The sequence below is a fragment of the Raphanus sativus genome, chromosome 2, assembly GCF_000801105.2.
Source record: "Raphanus sativus cultivar WK10039 chromosome 2, ASM80110v3, whole genome shotgun sequence".
Taxonomy (NCBI): Eukaryota; Viridiplantae; Streptophyta; class Magnoliopsida; order Brassicales; family Brassicaceae; genus Raphanus; species Raphanus sativus.
In genome coordinates, this window is record NC_079512.1 from 31323869 (window position 1) to 31342754 (window position 18886).

The 18886-nt window shown below is 37.4% G+C and overlaps 2 protein-coding genes across 4 annotated transcripts; both read left to right on the top strand.

Moving 5' to 3' along the window:
* The first annotated feature begins 2628 nt into the window (after positions 1-2628).
* LOC108839639 (vacuolar protein sorting-associated protein 54, chloroplastic) lies at positions 2629-9606 on the top strand. Of its 2 annotated transcripts, XR_001947699.2 has the most exons (19): positions 2629-3676; positions 3783-3845; positions 3925-4004; positions 4647-4767; positions 4871-4945; positions 5123-5279; positions 5581-5669; positions 5863-6119; positions 6225-6396; positions 6487-6570; positions 6874-7271; positions 7420-7573; positions 7797-7878; positions 8120-8199; positions 8403-8564; positions 8634-8701; positions 8782-8862; positions 8939-9203; positions 9445-9606. XR_001947699.2 is itself a non-coding variant. In XM_018612395.2 (18 exons), the coding sequence occupies exons 1-18, from the start codon at positions 2846-2848 to the stop codon at positions 9087-9089; spliced, it is 3105 nt and encodes a 1034-aa protein (XP_018467897.2). In that variant the 5' UTR covers positions 2629-2845; the 3' UTR covers positions 9090-9427. The 2 variants fall into 2 exon arrangements, 1 of the variants encoding a protein (XP_018467897.2); XM_018612395.2 differs by lacking the exon at positions 9445-9606 and having other exon boundaries at positions 8939-9427.
* A 3090-nt stretch (positions 9607-12696) lies between these two features.
* Positions 12697-18859, top strand: LOC108842057 (disease resistance protein RPP2A). Of its 2 annotated transcripts, XM_057003081.1 has the most exons (7): positions 12697-12983; positions 13088-13163; positions 13545-14514; positions 14691-14845; positions 14918-15732; positions 15831-16130; positions 16228-18859. In XM_057003081.1, the coding sequence occupies exons 1-7, from the start codon at positions 12825-12827 to the stop codon at positions 16711-16713; spliced, it is 2961 nt and encodes a 986-aa protein (XP_056859061.1). In that variant the 5' UTR covers positions 12697-12824; the 3' UTR covers positions 16714-18859. The 2 variants fall into 2 exon arrangements, with proteins under 2 accessions (XP_056859061.1, XP_018470367.2); XM_018614865.2 differs by having other exon boundaries at positions 14691-15732.
* Positions 18860-18886: the final 27 nt, after the last annotated feature.

Consider the following 18886-nt stretch of genomic DNA (forward strand, 5'->3'; position numbering starts at 1 on the left):
TAAGTCTCATACTTAGTCTTCTCTTTTTAATTTTTTTGTTTTATGCAAATAATCAGATCACTACTTCACTTCATGTTTTGTAGGAATCTTTTCCATTATGCATTTGTTTCCAAGTTTGTAGGAACGTGTAGTTCCAATTCGTTTTTTATATAAATAAAAAGAAACCAAAAAGGAAAGCAGAGAAATTTGCCTGAAGTTATTGTGTGTTCTTTTGCAATTGTTTTATGATCAACAATTATAACCTACAACATAGGTTTATCAAAAAACATTCAGAAATTAACTCATTATGTTAGTTAATACAAGCTAAAAAGATTCATAAGCAATGTTTTCTTTGCTGGCCAGAAAGAGTGACAGAAAGTTATAGTACTAAATGCAATAAGCTTGCATGCAATGAATATTTGTTTCAAGAACTTTCTCTCTCTCTATGCATTCTCTTCCTTACACTGATTTTATGATTTTATATCTATTGAATATCTAGTTTTTAGCAAGTTTAGTTTTCTTATAAATAAGTTGTAATTTTTTTTGAAACGAATAAAAGTTGAGTTTTTATTTTTGGAACATTGAGAGTGATTCTCAAACTTCTTTTTGATCATAATGTGTCATATCCATTGGTCAAATCTTTTTTGATTGTTGGTGTATAATATCCTTCAGTCTAACTCAATCTAACTTGGTGCGTTATATTCAAGAGTGATTGTTATATGGTAAATCAGAAGCCTCCTCAACTTATGTATGATCTTTTGATCCAAGTTGGTCGTTTGTTGCTTTTTGTCTCATTCGATGTAAGGTTTATCCTTACCAATTTCAAAGGCAATTTCAAAGTGTATTCTTTTAGAGGTTTTCATCATTACCTAGATTAGAGAGAATTTCCAGTTGTTGGGCTAAGGAATCCACCACTGTTCGAAGTAATCATATGTTTGTTTTTGGGAGTGTGAAAATGCATCATGTTGAAGCCATTAACCATGATTTTCTGTTTGATTCAGTTACTTTTGAATTCCATCCTGTCAATTCGGAGAACCAGCTTTTCTAGGTGATAGCTGCACAGTGATGAGATGTGGAGTCTATTTAATCACTGATGTGACATGTAATACAACTCTTAGCGCAATCCAGGGGGCTTTCTACTTTTCTAGCATGGAGCAAGTGGCACCACCATATAAGAGATGTCGATTGAAGGGAGCTATTGAAATTGTTATTCTAAGCTTAAGAAAAAAGAAGCGAGAAATGAGCGTCCCTACATTCAAAAACTTTTCTAAGGTAAAACCATGTCCCTGAGAGTTCTTTGAGCCCCATAGGCCTCATATTGTGGCCGGTAAAAGCTAGTAGTTGCAGACTTTAATTTTGCTTCCTTCAGCCTCATCATACATTTAACTTGTCCAAGGAACTGGTCCAAAGAACTTGAACCTGATGCTGTTCTTATCTCAGGTTCCGTATGTGGGTGATTTCTTTCCTTACTCAATTCCTTTCCAACTATTTTCACAGGTAAAACATCTGTGCAGATCGTATGTGCACACTGGGAACTGTGCAGTGGGTCCTAGCTGTTCTTTATCTCAACAAAAAAAAGTGCTCTCGGAGCCGAACCTGAAAGTTTTTTTCCATCAGGCTGTTCCTGTAACTCCACTCTCGACTTGGATTATATATCTAAAAAGGTCCGCTCTCGGCCATTATCTTCCATTCCTTCCGAGAGTCCGCACATGGATATGCTAGGACTTTCTTCATGTGGTAAGCCATCAGATAAGGCGTGGAAACATCAACTGAGAAACCCAAAAGACTCTCAGAAACTTCTGGTAAAGACACCATTGATACAGAGCAGCAATAAGAGTAAGCTTTGTGTCAAAAAGAGTTGTGAAGCTTTGGTGACTGTAATGGAGAATCAGTACATATTTTTGTCTCCAACTCTCGAGCATTATTTCTATAGCAGAGGTAAATTTAATCATACCCGATTTGGTTTGTATTCATACTATAAATAACCTTATAACTGTCCAGCTTCTTGCGTGGATCCAGTGGCGCATATGGAATCGTTATACAAGAGATGCTGATTAATTAGTGTACAGACTTCATGAGAGAGGAAACGAGAACAGAGTGTCTCTGCAGACGAACAGTTATAAGGTAAAACATTTGATACTTCCATTGACTTGCATATAACTAGGTAGGCTTCTGATGCAATTTTGAAGGCAAACAGATATATTTAATGCTGATATGTACTACGTATAGCTTCTGACCCTTACATAACTGTTTTGACTCTTTGCTTCTTCCTCGATAACTGATGGTTTTACGGATATGAATGATGATTTAAATGGGCAGGCTCGTTGGAGAAAAACGACCGGAGTTTAGTTTTGTCAATGGGGGATATATTAGAGTAACGTGGAAGCACCGTATTGATATAGTTCATCTGCTAGAGAGACGAGACCATTGATACAGAACAAGGAAGAAGAGCAATTTGTAAGGATTTGATGATTGGTAATGAAGAACCAGTATTTATACCTAACAGTAAACTATACCATGAAAGCTATATTAACACAGATAATCGGATTATATAACAATTATATAAATATTTCTTTTTGGTAAATGACGTGGATATCAAATCCACCGTCAATTAAATATTCGCAGTGAACCCGCACTGCTCAACACCACCACTCTCGGACCATCGCACCGAGTCTCGACCCAGAGAGTTTCCTCAGTCCTCCACAACTCTCCCTTCGCGATCTTACTTCTCTCCAGATCCAAAATCTCACCATTCTCGTCGCAAAAGAGAACTACAATCTCGATTCGATTCGATTCGAAATTCAACTATTCCCCAGATCACATTTTTGTTTCGGTTCATGATATTGATTCCGTGAGAGACCTTAACATGGATTCGCATCCTTCCTTGATCGGAAGGTCCATCGGCAACAGCAACCGATCCAGCGTAGATCTCGGCCGTTCAATGCCTTCCTCCCCTTCCCCCTCATCGCTAACCAAATCCATCTCCGATGCGAGCAGCCAGAGCCTCTCCTCGATCCTCAACAACCCCCACGGAGGCAAATCCGGCGTCTACGGCACCGACGCCTCCTGGGTCGGCTGGTGGTCCTCCTCCACCTCCGTAGCTCCCTCCGAGTTCGCCCCCGTCGCTTCCGCCAAGCTCCCCGGGTCGGACCTCTCCAGATCCGACTTCCACGGATACGTCTCCTCGATCTCCGACTCCCACGCCAGGTTCGAGGACATCATCAACCACGCCAGGGAGGAGAGCTCGGGGCTCGATCAGGAGAGCCACGTGTCCGGTCTGGCTTCGTGTCTCCGCGAGGTCCCTTCGCTCTACTTCAAGGAGGATTTCGCGTTGGAGGACGGGGCAACGTTTCGCTCCGCGTGTCCCTTTTCGAGCTTGACGGAGAATCGGGCGCTTCAGGAGAAGCTGTCGCAGTATCTCGATGTGGTGGAGTTGCATCTCGTGAAGGAGATCTCGGTGAGGTCGGATTCGTTCTTCGAGGCGCAGGGGCAGTTGCAGGATTTGAATGGGAAGATTGTTGAAGGGTGTAGTAGGATCCGTGAGTTGAAAGAGACGATTCGGCTTCTTGATAGGAATCTGGTGGATTCTGCTCGGCAGATTCAGGAGCTGAGCTCGACTAGGATTAATATGTTGGAGCTGCAGCGTAAACTGAGGGTCATTTTGTATGTTAACCAAGCTCTCTCTGCACTCAAATTGGTATGTTTTTTCTTACTGATTCGCTTAGAGTAGTGTCAAGTTAGCTACTTTTGTTTTTTTTTTTTCCTTTTTCGTGATAGATGTTTGATTCTTTATTGTTGTTCAGCTTGTTGCGTCCGCAGATTGTGCTGGAGCGTTGGATATAACTGACGATCTCCAAAACTTGTTGGTATGTTAGCTGTGATTTATGTTGGATACTTTTAGATGATCTTTCGTAAGAAGCTAAAATTGTTTTATATCCTTTCTAGGCGGGGGATGAGCTAACTGGTCTACATTGCTTCCGTCATCTTCGAGATCATGTCACTACTTCCATAGAATCCATAAACAGGTGGGTCTGTTTCTAGGTTATGATAAGTTGATAACTGATTAAAATAGGCTGTGTTCAGTTTGACTTTGTACTGCTCTTTTAGGAGAATCGTTTAAATTGTATATGCTTTTGTTTCAACGACAGTGAAGTGATTCTTATGGTCGTGTATTAGAATGAGAACACATTGAGACTCAGTCGGATTTCATGTTAATTGTGCCAAGTAGCTTACCAAACCAGCCAACTAATTATGAGCTAGTGATAATGTTTTTAGTTTTATTGTTGAGCCTCTTGGATTTTCTCAGGTAGCGAAGGCAGTTGATATTTTGAATAATGCTTACAGGGTGTTACAGCTCTGTTTTTTTTCTTCTGTGACATTCTCTGGCAGCTATGGTTTATTCATAGCAAATAGTATCTCTGTAATCTGCAAAGGTCAATGCTTCTTACTGTAAATCAATCATTTCATGCGGCAGACATTTTCTCCGTCCGATGATTATGAATATACCCAAGCTTGTAGGCATTTGTGTCAATTAAATGCTTAGTATATTGATTTTCTTTACTAGTACTGTTTCGTGAAGATTTATTAGTTCACTGTTTTTCTATCACTCTCTTTTATTCGTTTATTTGGTCAAATATCTGATGGCTTGTTGATTTTTTTCTTTGTAGCATTCTCACAGCTGAATTTATGCGAATCTCAATACACAATACTGGGGAAATAGATGTACTGGTTTTATCTGCAGCAAAAAAACGGGGATCCATATCTTCTAACGGGGAGACCGGTGATGAAGTAAGACTGAATAGATCTTTACCTGTGAGAAGCGGTAGATCAATCGGAAAATAAGTGGAACAATATCCAGCATGACTCTTAATATTAATCTTCACGTTTGCAGGTTAAGCTAGAAGAAGAAGATACGTCTACCTTATGTGATCGGCTTCTTCCTCTAGTGATTGGATTGCTAAGAACGGTGAGTGGCAGTTCCTTTATTTCTTTTCAACACATGCTAGCACTGAGGTTGACAATGTTTTTTTTTTAATTTTAATTTCTTCGTTAGTGCTGTCTCTGGTCATTATTGTTGGTTCGTATTAATTGTTTAGTCTGAATTGAGTTTCTCATTTGTTTTCCTTTGAACTGTTTATCGTAGGCAAAGTTCCCCTCAATTTTGAGGATGTATCGTGAGGCACTAACATCTGAAATGAAAAATGCAATCAAGAACGCAGTTGCTGAGCTGCTTCCAATTCTTGTTGCAAGATCGCTGGAATCTGATTTTTCACATGGGGAGCGCTCAGTAGATGTTGATGGTGAGATTATGACTATTATTACTATGTATTAATATTGTCATGTGATTTAGTCTATGCATGATACTTAGTGAAAATAAGTTTAGTACTGGAAAAATACTGTATATTTACATGTTTTTTGTTCTCTAACTTAGTAACTTGATCTGAGACCCGGATGAGACGTAGTATACATGGAAATAGTCACTTGATGAAGAATGTTCGCTGAATAGTAACCTATATTTTTATCCTGCTTTTAGGATAATGTATTTTACTTCGCTGGTAGTTTGTCTCTCCAGAATCATTCTTATTCCTAGTGCGTTTACAGGTGGTGGCTTATCTCTAGCGAGCAAGTTGAGGGCTCTGTCATCTGAGGCATTCGTTAATCTCTTAACTGCTATATATAGGATTGTTCAGGTAATATATGCATCAATTTTGAAATTCTAATTACTTAAACAAGCATTGTAGGAAGTGCTACATATATGTCTATATATGTTACACCTTTGGCAGCATCTTTATTTTGATTTTAATACATATACCTTATTGGGGATAGAACGTTCCACCCCCTGGTTAAGATGTAACATGATTTCATTTCATTTAGTGAATGCAGGCACATCTTGTTCGGGCTTCGGAAGTGAAAAAGGCAATTGAATGGATCCTCTGCAATATCGATGGACATTATGCAGCTGATTCCGTTGCAGCTGCAATTGCTGTCGGTGCAGTAGCAGCCGAATCAATCCAGGAAGCAGGTTTCCAAGGCGACCAATTTGTGTCTTCTCCATTGGGTAAGGCTACCTCAAAGGCTTCTCAGTTGCAGAGAAAATCAAGCGACACATCAAGCCTGATAAACATGTCAAGAAACTTCAGGTTTCTGGTTTATTTATGTATTCCAAATTGTCACGGTTGCCTGTAACACAAGCCTTTGTTATGCTTTGAACTAAATTAGGTTTTTTATTTTTCTCATCTATATAGGGCTGATGTCTTGAGAGAAAACACAGAAGCTGTTTTTGCGGCCTGTGAGGTTACTCATGCTAGATGGGCAAAGTTACTAGGAGTTCGTGCTCTTCTTCATCCAAAACTGAAATTGCAGGAGTTCATGAGCATTTATGATCTCACCCAAGAATTTATAACAGCTACAGAAAAGGTATTTGTTCAAAACTTTTCTTCATAAAAGAGATAGAAATTGCATTGCTTATTCTTGCGTCACATTTCACATTTTTATGGAAATTATCAGATTGGCGGACGGTTGGGATCTAGTATTCGTGGGACGCTGCAGTCACAAGCCAAAGCCTTTGTAGATTCCCAGCATGAAGCTCGGGTTAGTCTCTGTATATATACCTTTAGAAGTATTACAGAAAGGACATCTACATCTTTGTTTACTTTCATGGCTTACAAAAAATGAAAAAGTGAGAGAAAATAGTTATACTAAGAGCAATATGCCCAAAGCCATCTCTATACTAGTGCAGCAGAAAGGTTAAACTTACATTTGATAACAGAGTAGTGTTGAGATCTATTTACTTCATCCCATAGATGTATTTTCCGTAATCTATTTTACCATCTAACATTTTATATTGTCAAGTGTTCTGGTCGTTATTCTTAGTTTTATCTTGCTTTACTGTAGATGACAAAACTGAAAGCTGTCCTTGATCAAGAAACATGGGATGAGATCGATGTTCCCGAAGAATTCCAATCCATAATCAGTTCTCTTTTCGCATCCCAGGAGTTGATTTCTAGGAAAGCTGATGATGCTGATACTATAACATACCACAGAAACCCGCTCACTCCCAACGGGTCTCTCACTTCAGGAACTGAAGATCAAAATGAACTACGAAATAAAAACTCTGAATCTAGTGAAAGTCCTGCAGTCAGTAGTGCACAAGTGAAATCCACAGTTTCACCTGAGTCTCTTGAAAGAAGCAAGGCTGGTGTATCTTCAGTTGCGAATAATCAAAGTAATCAGAAGGCGCACGGAAAATCTAACCTTTTTTATCAAGGAGTTGGTTACCACATGGTAAACTGGTTAGTTTTCTTATTATGCATTTTAATGTTATATATATCTCTATCTATTTGTACCTTTTGCTAGGTTTGATTCCATTATGTCTACGTTTAGCTGCTGTCCCGGCTGTTAATTTTGCGTATGCTGATGCAAATCCTTTTATGTCTGCAGTGGGTTAATATTACTCAAGATGTTGTCAGAATACATTGATATGAGTAATTCTTTGCCAGCTTTGTCCTCGGAAGTTGTTCTTCGTGTTGTTGAAGTGTTGAGATTTTTCAACACTAGGACATGCCAACTTGTTCTGGGGGCTGGTGCTATGCAGGTATAAATATGCTTTAAATGTAGAAAATAGTAATGGTCATTGCTGATTAGTTTAATTGAGTTTTCTAATCAATGACCTGTGATCTATTGCGTAACCAGATGTTACCTGACCTATTTGTCTTTTGCAGCTGAACTTTTGGACATAAAAATTTGATTGTTTTTACGCAGAACAGATGTAATCTACTTTGATATTGACTGTTTGAATGGGCATTTTCATGCTATAGGTATCTGGTTTAAAGTCCATAAAGGCGAAACACTTGGCACTTGCAAGTCAAGTAATCGACTTCACTTACACTATTATTCCTGGTAGGTGATATTTTGTCATTTTTCCAACTTTGCAGATAAAATGTGTTGCGGAGTATAACTTATTGACATCATTTGATTATCCTCTGTAAAAGTCTCCATTTGTTAGCTGGTCTAAGCTGATCAGCTTAGTGTCTCCATTTGTTAGCTTCCCAATAATTTTGTTTAAATCATCCCTGTCTCATTTTCCATGTAAGGTGAGTTTCTGCATGACAGTTTTTTTTCTTCCTTTTTCTGGTGCTAGAATCCAGAAGAATTCTGTTTTCAAAAGTACCTGAGACGAGAAAGCCACTGTTGTCAGTAGAGATTGATAGAGTCGCTCAGGTATGTTTCTCTCTTTTTCTTCTGCTTTTTTTCTCTTTACTCTTACAGGTTTTAAGGTTTAGATATCGTTGCACGCCTGATAAGAAAGTAATTGAAAAAAATATTAACACCCGCTGTTTATCTCTATGTTCCTAGAATATAAGTGTTAAGATGGCGGTTTTAGTGTCCATCTACATTAATTCTGGTTTCTCGCCGATTTTCAGGATTATAGGGTTCATCGAGATGAAATATACGCAAAGCTGGTCCAGATAATGAGAGAAAGACTGTTGGCGCATCTTCATGGGTTGCCGAAAGTTGTTGAGAGCTGGAACAGACCGCCAGACAGCAATAAACAAACTAAAGAGTTTGCCTGGCCACTCACAAGGGTGATTTATTCTCATTCACTCATCTTATAAAGATAATAATATTTGTTTAAAGTGCATTTTGTTTTACAGGAAGTTGGCTACCTTCATCGGGTCTTATCCGAGACATTGCATGAAGCAGATGTTCAAGCCATCTTCAGGTGAGCATATACGCAGCTTTTTTAAGTCACTTATTTCGACTTTACACCTTGAGAGAGACATTTTTCAATGATTTTTGTAGGCAGGTGATTTCAATCATCCACACACAAACTTCTCAAACGCTTTCTAACTTGGAGATAAGCTCTCCAGAGGCAAAGAAAAGGTGGCTTTCTAACCTTTTTTTTTATTAAATAAACCAACTTAACTTGTGTAATAAAAATGCGTCTCGTTTTAACTAGGCTGAAGCTTCACGTTGAGCTTATCCTCAAATGCATCCGATCATTACCATCCGACAATGCCAATGAATCAGGCCTCGCAAACTGGGGACAACTAGATGAATTCTTTGCACAACACTTTAAAGAGGAAGAAGAGGGACGCGAAACTGAGTGATGAAGACGTCATTGTACATCAATTTGTTTCTTCTCACTTCTTATATTAAGTGAAAACAAATATCAGAATTTTGGTATGAGGATGGATTGCTCGTCTTGTAGATTTAACTTACAGGTAAGAAATTCCTTCCTTCTGCTGCCTCCATCTGCAACCAAAACACCGAATCAAATACAAAATTATAGTCTATAATTGTCTCATCGGGTTTTGTGGAAAGTGAACATTGTAGATCGTGAAAGCATAACCACCTTTTGTTCAGCTAGTTCTGATGGTTTGGACCTTTAGATGCAGGCTTATTACAGTTGTGGGCTCAGATGAACATTATATCAACATTTTCTCTTTTCGTTTGGATTTTCAGGTTTACCTCAATGTTGCTTTTTATAATCCCCTTCACATGCGAGTTGTAAATGTACGAGTGAGTGGTTGGACGAAAGTTTGTAAGAGAGGCAGTATATTTAGACGTGTATATTTCTTTATTTTCAGTGGGAGAAACTTTCAAAGTGCTGAGCATTATTGCATTGAGTTTTTCTCATTTTAATAAAATTGTTTTGAGGTTTATGGTATTGGCTTTCTAATAAAGTATAGAATTGGTTGTATGATAAGATTGATAGCAAGTTAAATATAAAAAAAGAAAAGAAAACTGTTAGGTGTATTTAAAAATGTTTGAAGACCGAGGTACCTAAAGAAAACCCTTATACCATGTGTGTATGCACGATCTCACAAAAATCATATCATCATTTGCATGATATTCAAAGAGGAGACTGTCACAAAGTATCAGAGGTATACCAGGATGTGAATACAAGCACATCTTAACTAAAACACAACGGAAGTTCCTTTAAATGCTAACAAGCAAAGCAAACGATTCCAAATACAATTTTATTTTGCTTTTAAGTGTTTGTAACTTTGTTCTGTTTCGGTATGTCTCACTTCCGTTTCTCCTAATCTGCCGTTTCCAGAGGTTCAAGTTCAAAGCAGCACATTGTTTGAACTTTAAACTCAGATTTTGATGTGCTGCTATCGTGGTCTTTGCTTTGGAAGATGCCATTTCAAGTTAACAATGAAGTTGGCAAGTTTTAGGATGTTTCTCATTTTTTTTACATTCACACTATGGTTTTTGTTGCTCATAAAAGTTACTAAAAATCATAAATTTTTTATATAACAATATATAATATAACATGTTCAAAAAACAATATCTAACGCAATAAGAATATTACAAAAAAAATTATTAACAAAATATTAAATTCTAATAAAAATTACATAAAATAACAAATTAGATAATGATATTTAATATAAATACAAAGTTAATTATTATAATTGTTTTCATAATGTTCACATATATAATCAACTTATGCATTTTAGAAGTGATAAATGAGATTTTCATCTTTTATTTCTAAATTAAGAAAGTTGTGGAATAATGTAATTAGGTTATTTGTATTTTGCATATATAAAAATTTTTAAGAACTAAAATGAGTGATACCTCTAAAAGTTAACAAGTTGTTTAAAAGATATATAATTAGAAGGACTAAAAATATGAAGCTTTAAATATGAACTTTTGAAAATTGAAAATTTTCTATTAGAAGTTTTGAAAGAGATTTTAGAGATCTCTTATTAGGGGAAAAAAACTACAAGTGACTGAGTGAGTCAATTCGACTCATTCTAGAGGATTAGTTGATAAGTTTTCAAAAGCGTTGATCAACCCTTTGATTACTCTTATAAAAATAAAAGTAATAATGCTTATTATTTACACGAACAACACTCTATCACATCAGATGATCACATATCTAGACAAAAATAATATACAAAGTTACATAAACTAAATAAGTTATATGATAACATCCATGAACTATTATATGTTATGTCGGTAACATCATCAGTTATGTTTTGATAATCTCAAAAGTGTATTGGAGTTGTAATCCGATAATTTCCCATGATGTTTAACATATTTTAACATATTATTTCATGTTCTTTTATTTAAAATGTTGCATTTTGAATAACTAATTTATGTGTGTTCACTTTGCTTTAATCTACGTGTGTTAATTTTTTTTATCATTTGAATATGTGCTATGTTCTGCTTTTAATATTAAACTAGACCATGTCGGGTGGGTGTTTATTTCATTTTTTATTTTTTTGGTTTATACGATTATTTTGTAATAGTTATTTGTAATATATTGAGTTTTTTTGTGTTTGTAATAACAATAAAATAAAATGTGTGGAAAATATTTTGTAATATATAAAAAAAGTTTAAAATGAACAATGATAGATTACATACGAAATATATAAATCAACTTAGTTAAACAATGATAGATTATATACAAAATAATTTTTTATTATATAAACAAAGTTTGACCCGCACATCTGTGTAGATGTTAATTTCTATTTTTTGTAAAAAAATATTATATTGTACGAATAATAGTCTATGTTTTTTGAATTTATTGAATAAAATAACTGTTTAATATGAAATTTTAATAGTTTATATTTATACTCTTCCACATTTATTATATTTAATTTTATTAGACTATTATTTATATAAAAATATACATAAAGTTCTGTATTTTCGTATACGTAGGTTTTACTAATGTAAATCAATTATTTCTTTGTTTTAATTATGTTATGTATTAAAGGTAGCAGAACATGGAAATACATATATTTGAGTTATGTATATCACCATATTATTAATATAAACCTCCACAGTAACAAAGAACATTATTTTTGAAAAGATATTCATTACATTTCTGTTATTATAAGCATCTTATATTTTAGAAAGTATTTTTCGTTTGGAAGCAATGGTAAACTGATTTGCCTAATTAATATCATTGGATTTTTTTAAAGAAAGTAAAAGAGATTTAAAAAATGATTTTAATAAAATAGAAAAAGATATAGATTGCTTAAATGTAGGGTTATTTAAATCATATAATAATAAGGAAACAACGAAACACGTTAGGGAAAACAATAATGATGGTTGTTATAAATCAGATCATTAATTAATATCGGATCATTTAATTAAATCATTAAAGTGAAATAAGGTTACAAAAAGTCACGTTTAATAATAGGTAGGTTAATTTAGCATTAATATGTGGAGGTCCAACTTTAAAATTCACATAGAAGAAGTTGTAATGTTTCTGTTTTAATAAGATAGATTTCAAATCCAATATATTTTCTGATATCAAATAATATTTTTTGATATTAACAACACAACACATTAGTAGTTTATGGATAGTTATATGATTTATATACTTAACAGAGTTTTTTTTTTGCTAAGTCTTAACAGAGTTTTAAATTATGATTTGTCCATATTTTATTATGTAGTGATGTATTGTTAGAACTTCTCCAACAATAAGTTATAATGAATGTCTATAATGATTTTTGAATTTTTTTGTTAAAAGAAAAAAAATTATAAAACTAGGAGAGAAAGTAAACAATAAGTTCTCAAAATTAGATTTTTAAGAGACTCCTAAGAACCAGGTCTTCATTTGGCAGCATTCAATTAGTGTAATTATTTAATTTTAGTTAAAATTTTAATTCTAATTTACAATATATTAAAATAATAATATTTTGGCATTAAGAACTTCTTTTTGAAGTGATCTGACCATCATTTTTCCCAACTGTAGAGCGTAGACCTCAGGTCCCTTGTTGACTTTATAGAGACCGATCTGAGAAGTGCTTTTTCTGCAACAGTGTAATCTAATCGCTGTGAAGTTTAGAGATCGTTATCTCGTCGATTTTTTTTTTGATTTCAGCATGTTCTTGTGGAACCCGAAGGACTGCATCAGTGATTTGGCTAATCGACCTGATCCAGATGATGGACCGAGACGGAGTACTGTCATCGGCAAATTTCGTAATGCAGCGGTTAAGGAGTTTGGTCCGAAGGATACTTCTGTCGACAAGACGAACTACCAGGTTTGTAGTTTCGTCTTCGCTTTCATTGACGTTAGGTTGATATACTGAAATCGTAGGGATTAGATTTTGTATAACATTTCCCCCAATCTATTGATCTTTTGCAGATAGTTTTGGAACTGGACACACGCGGTGATAAGTCCATACAGAAGAAGGTCATGGAGAAAGTTTCTGCACTAAGTGGTAAATTTACAAAAGCTTTCCGGTTTTTAGTTTTGTGAAGATAAGGAACAATGCCTAGTGATACAGCGATGCACAATCACGTTGTTACGCTTCTGAGATATGCGTGTGTCTTTTGTTTTGGGAGACGCAGTGCAGTACACTAAGCGTTGTGCTATTTCCTTCCTTGCTCGCAAATTGTAGTTGTGATTTGCCACTTGGAATTAACTTTTCTTCATTTACTTTGTAGTTGTAACTTGTAGTTATTTACAATCGTCAATCGAAACGGTTTAGTATATATTAACGATTTTTTATTTGTAGTGTACACTGGTTATTCCGTAATACTACTTTGCTTCGCTGTCTTATCTCCGAATATTCTGAGTTGCCTTTTTCTATTGCTTTTAGGAGTCTATGATGTATCCCTAGATACGGAGACTGACACGTTAATCATTAAAGGGGACACTAAACTACACATGGTAGTAGAAGAGGTGGGAAACTATTGCGATTGCATAAGCGCAAATATGAGTATCATGCAACCTGAGAAAGAAGATGAAAAGAGTGTTTTGGAAGGGAAGGTTTCTGCGGGAAATCTGCCGCCATCAACCTCAGGTTCAGGCGACTCAGGCTCAGAGATCAACACTCCAGTCGTCTCAGGAAAATCCATCATCACACCACCTAACGTGAGGAACCTAGATATGTATTGGTACTCCTTCCAGAATTTCCTTGACCAACGCAAGCGTCCATTGACTCTCTCTGGGTGCACAGCCAAAGACGCCATTGATTTTCTCTGCATGCGGCAGACTTCAGCCAACGCAGAGGTCCTTGTTCGCGGCCTCAGTGCTGCATGTGAGGCATACGGCATTACACCCAAGGAAAATCCTTTCCGCAGCCTACCTGTAATAACATACCTGAAGGAGACGAGGAGGATTACTCGAGAAGCAGACTGCGTATTAGTTTTTTGGTGCAGTGACAACCTTGACGAGGACGAGACACATTTCGTTGAAGCCATCTTGAAAGAGTTACTCGAGCAAGGGGTCACTCCTTTGACATACAGTCTTTCTCAGAGAGAGAACCTAGATGAGAAGATGATGCTTTACAGATCCAATGTTGGTATTATGGTAGTTTCGAATAGTTTTGCTTATAGTAGGCAGTCTCTGGATCATTTGGTGGCAATCATGGAATATTGTAAAGCAAAACACCTTGTTATTACTCCTTTATATCTCAAGGTAACACCTTCAGAAATTTTAGGTTGGGAAGGCCGTTTTGAACAAGTACTTCCGTCGTATTCAGATTTTGTCCAGGCAGACAGAATCCAGAAATGGAAGGCGGCTCTGACTGACATGGCATCCATTGATGGACATCAATGGTCAAAGGGGTAAACTGACTTCTCCTAGATGTCTCTTAGTATTTGTACAGTGTGGCACATGTTTCTCTGAATTTTTAAAAAGAAAATACCTAAGTGCTTACTAACATTTTGGAATATTCGGAGTTATCTTTATCAGCGTGGCGTTAATTGGGTTCTTCTGTTGTGGTTTTTTGTTTGTTTTCCAGGAGTCAGTTTATGCTTGCCAAGAAAGTAGTAAGGAACACATGCTTCAGGCTAGATTTGAAAAATAACAAGAACCTGGTCAGAATCTTAGCATTGTTAAATCACCCCCAGCCTTTAGATGCGGAAATTGAGGGAATCTGGGGCATGGCAGGAATAGGTAAGACATCCATTGCTAGAGAAATTTTTGAAATACTAGCTCCACAGTATGATTTGTGCTACTTTCTGCAAGACTTTCATCGTATGTGCAAGAGCAAAGGGTTGAGGCAAATGCGTGATGATTTCCTCTCCAAAGTATTTAGAGAAGAAAAACTAGGTATAGGCGCTTGTGATACAAAACCGAGTTTCATGAGGGAGTGGTTCCAGAAAAGAGCGATTCTCGTTGTTCTCGATGACGTGAGTAATGCAAGAGATGCAGAATATGTATTTGGAGGGTTTAGCTGGTTTTCTCGTGGGCACCGAATCATTTTAACCTCTAGGAGTAAACAAGTTCTTGTGCAGTGTAAGGTTAAAGAGCCCTACGAGATACAAAAGTTATACGAGTTTGAATCTTCTCGTCTCTGCAAAAGATATTTAAAAGAAGAAAGTGCCATCATTTCCGAACTAATGAGCTGCAGTAGCGGTATACCACTGGCTCTCAAGGTTTTGGTTTCCTCTGTATCAGAGCAGCATGTGAACGATATGAAGGAACATCTCCAAAGCTTGCGGATAAATCCTCCAACCAAGATTCAGGAAGCATTTCGGAGAAGCTTTGATGGACTGGACGAAAATGGAAAGAACTTATTTTTGGACCTTGCATGTTTTTTCAATGGGGAGAATAAAGATCATGTTGTGCAGTTACTTGATGCTTGCAGTTTTTTCACGTATTTGGGAATCTGTGATCTCATTGACGAGTCTCTCATTAGCCTTCTGGACAATAAAATAGAAATCCCTATTCCTTTTCAAGACATTGGTCGATTTATTGTTCATGAAGAAGACATGGATCCATGCGAACGCAGCAGATTGTGGGACTCTAACGACATCATTGATGTTCTGACAAACAATTCAGTAAGTTGACATGTGTTTGTTTCTTTTAGCACTCCAGATAACTTTATAGTTATCCTATAACGCTAATGTTACCCCACTTGTGTGATCGTTTTCGTCAGGGAACAGAAGCGATTGAGGGAATCTTCCTGGATGCGTCTGACTTAACCTGTGAATTAAGTCCTACTGTGTTTAGTAATATGTATAGACTTAGATTGCTGAAGTTTTATTGTTCCAACACCTCTGGGTACCAGTGCAAGCTAAGTCTACCACAAGGCCTCGACACTTTGCCTGATGAGCTAAGGCTACTTCACTGGGAGCATTACCCTCTGGATAACTTGCCTCAGAAATTTATTCCGGAGAACCTTGTAGAGATAAACATGCCGTATAGCAACATGGAGAAGTTATGGGAAGGGAAGAAAGTAAGTATTGACATGTTATGGTATTTTAAGCTACTTACATTATTTTCTCAAGCTTGCCATCTGATGACTCATCCTTGTTTATTTATGCTGTAAACAGAACCTCGAGAAGCTAAAGAAAATCAAACTGAGTCACTCCAGAAAATTAACTGATGTCCTGATGTTATCAGAAGCCATGAACCTTGAACATATTGATCTCGAAGGGTGTACGAGTCTGATTGATGCTAGCACATCTATTACTCACCTTGGGAAGCTTGTTTCGTTGAATATGAAAGACTGTTGTCGTTTGCAAAGTCTACCTTCCATGGTCGATTTAACTTCTCTCAAGGTTGTTAATTTGTCTGGCTGCTCAGAGCTCGAAGATATTCAGGGTTTTCCACCAAACCTAGAAGAGCTATATCTGGCTGGGACTCCCCTAAGGGAACTTCCGTTCTCAGTAGAGGATCTCAGTGAACTTAGTACGCTGGATCTGGAGAACTGCGTAAGGCTTCAGAAACTGCCATCTGGAGTAAGGAACTCGAGATCTATTGTCAATCTTAAACTGTCTGGCTGCACAAGTCTTGAGCTTGGGAAGCGGAAAAGGTGAGTGTGGAAGCGCAACGGAATTGGAAGGATGAATTTGTAAAAGAAGGAAACCATAGTCTGTAACATAAGTGAAGCAGTGAATTTCTAAGCCACAAAAGCCATATCCTTAAGTGACTTCCTATAAATAAGGCTATTGGCTCTCCAAGCTTTGTACGCCTCTATTCATGTGGTAAATGAAACATGTGTTGCCCCAACCAGTGCCTGAGAATCGGCTTGCCCTTTGTAATACAGTGAAACACTGTTGCTTCACACAGCGATTTTTTTACTTGAGATGGTTTACATACAGCTTTAGAAGCATGTGTATTCATCAAGGAGTGGATGGCTAATCAACAGAGCATGTTACCATTCTTCTCTTGAATTGATTGATGAATACACATGTGTTATGTGGGCTGCTGTACTGGATTAAACCCGAAGGGAAGACAAGGCTCGGCCCATCTAGAAGGCAGCTGATCTTATCACTAGCCAGCTGTCCCTAAAGAATAAAGAATAACACGTGAGGGACATCCCATGTGCTCCTAACGGCCTCGTCACCTGCGTGTGACTGAGGTTGGGGTTCTATTTATAGCTTGTTAAGAGTAGAGAGAAAGAAGTCACTGTAAGGAAGCCTGCTTGTGTTGTGCAAAAATGCCATTGCTACGGAGTCTAGTGAAGCAGAATGATAAGGTATTATCTAGCAAGAGGGAGACGAGAGACAAATCAAAACAGGGTTGTGTCGACCTTTTCTTGCTGGTGATGATTTGCCTCACTGGAATAATTGGTGCAAAGTTGTTAGTGGGAAATCAGGGCGTGGAAAAGCAATCCCAGAGTAGCAGGAAGAGAGACACATCTCCAAGGAAGTACATCGGAAGGAAAGTGAAATTTCGTATTGTCAGGAAGAAATGGTGTGTTCAACAGCTTCATGGGTGGCTAGTGGCCATTTTCAGAGGAAAGAAGATCACCTGGGTAAAGGCCTCTGTTAGGAACCACGAGGGGAGTCAAGGCTGCAAATACAAGAGGAAGAATGGTAGTGAGCTTCTTTGTATTTCTGCAACTCCTTTTAGTGTCAAAGTTTTATCAGTAGGTATGGAAAGAAAGATATGGTCTCAACGGCAGAAGAATACCAATGAAGGGAGGAGTTATAATTGCCTTTGGGATCATAAGATATGGTTGCTAAAAATCACTCAGCAGAAAAAGAAGAAGAAAATGATCAAGGCGAGGCAGTTTGCTGCCTTTACGAGAAGGAGAGCAGTGTCAATGTTTAAATATGGGGGTCAAAAAGAGTCTATCTCACTGGTCACTGTGGACCTGGCAGAGTTCTTGTTGGGGAGAAAGGATCATAAGGTACAAAGAGACATCAAGGAGCTGCTGTCTTGGGAAACAATGGAGACTGTAGCAAGGTATGGTGTGGTTGCTTGTCGGGTTACCCAAGAGTATGAAGACTCAACTCTGGATTCAGGTTACAACATGATATTTGGTTGGGTGATACCACTCTCAAAACATGCTCCGTTATATGGTAGAAAGCAACATCACATTGGTTGGGTTGAAATAAGATATCCCTTGAGAATTGCAGAAGGTGGAGAAGGCATAGTAAGGCAGATGGAGTTCACCTTACCGAACTACGAAGAGGATGCTGAGTTTACCGGATGTATGGTTGAGGATGCTGTCAAGAGAAACAGGCAAAGAGAGCGTTATGAGAATCTGTTTGATTTAGCCGTCAGTTATGTGCTCTTCGGTGCTCCTAGGCCACCAGAGCAATCAGTCATTGCAAAAAGTTTCAGAGATGCAATTGCCAGAGAAGCTGACTTCGACCTTGAGGACAAGGTCGGTTTCATTGGGGCCGGTAATGTTATGTGGGCTGCTGTACTGGATTAAACCCGAAGGGAAGACAAGGCTCGGCCCATCTAGAAGGCAGCTGATCTTATCACTAGCCAGCTGTCCCTAAAGAATAAAGAATAACACGTGAGGGACATCCCATGTGCTCCTAACGGCCTCGTCACCTGCGTGTGACTGAGGTTGGGGTTCTATTTATAGCTTGTTAAGAGTAGAGAGAAAGGTATCTAAGAAAGTAGATCAAAGTTGATAGGAGAGGTGAGAGAACTCTCCATAAACACTCTCAAAACCCTTGTAATCTCTTGATCTTTTGGGAATACAATCAGTGTTTCTTCATAGATCATTAGTTTTACATACTGCTCGTA

Coding starts and splice junctions, on each gene's coding strand:
- LOC108839639 (XM_018612395.2), top strand. CDS start 2,846: ATGGATTCGCATCCTTCCTTGATCGGAAGGTCCATCGGCAACAGCAAC. Junction 4,946..5,122: donor TGATTGGATTGCTAAGAACG/GTGAGTGGCAGT, acceptor TGTTTATCGTAG/GCAAAGTTCCCCTCAATTTT. Junction 7,574..7,796: donor TGGGGGCTGGTGCTATGCAG/GTATAAATATGC, acceptor TTCATGCTATAG/GTATCTGGTTTAAAGTCCAT.
- LOC108842057 (XM_018614865.2), top strand. CDS start 12,825: ATGTTCTTGTGGAACCCGAAGGACTGCATCAGTGATTTGGCTAATCGA. Junction 13,164..13,544: donor GAAAGTTTCTGCACTAAGTG/GTAAATTTACAA, acceptor TATTGCTTTTAG/GAGTCTATGATGTATCCCTA. Junction 14,515..14,690: donor GGACATCAATGGTCAAAGGG/GTAAACTGACTT, acceptor TTTGTTTTCCAG/GAGTCAGTTTATGCTTGCCA.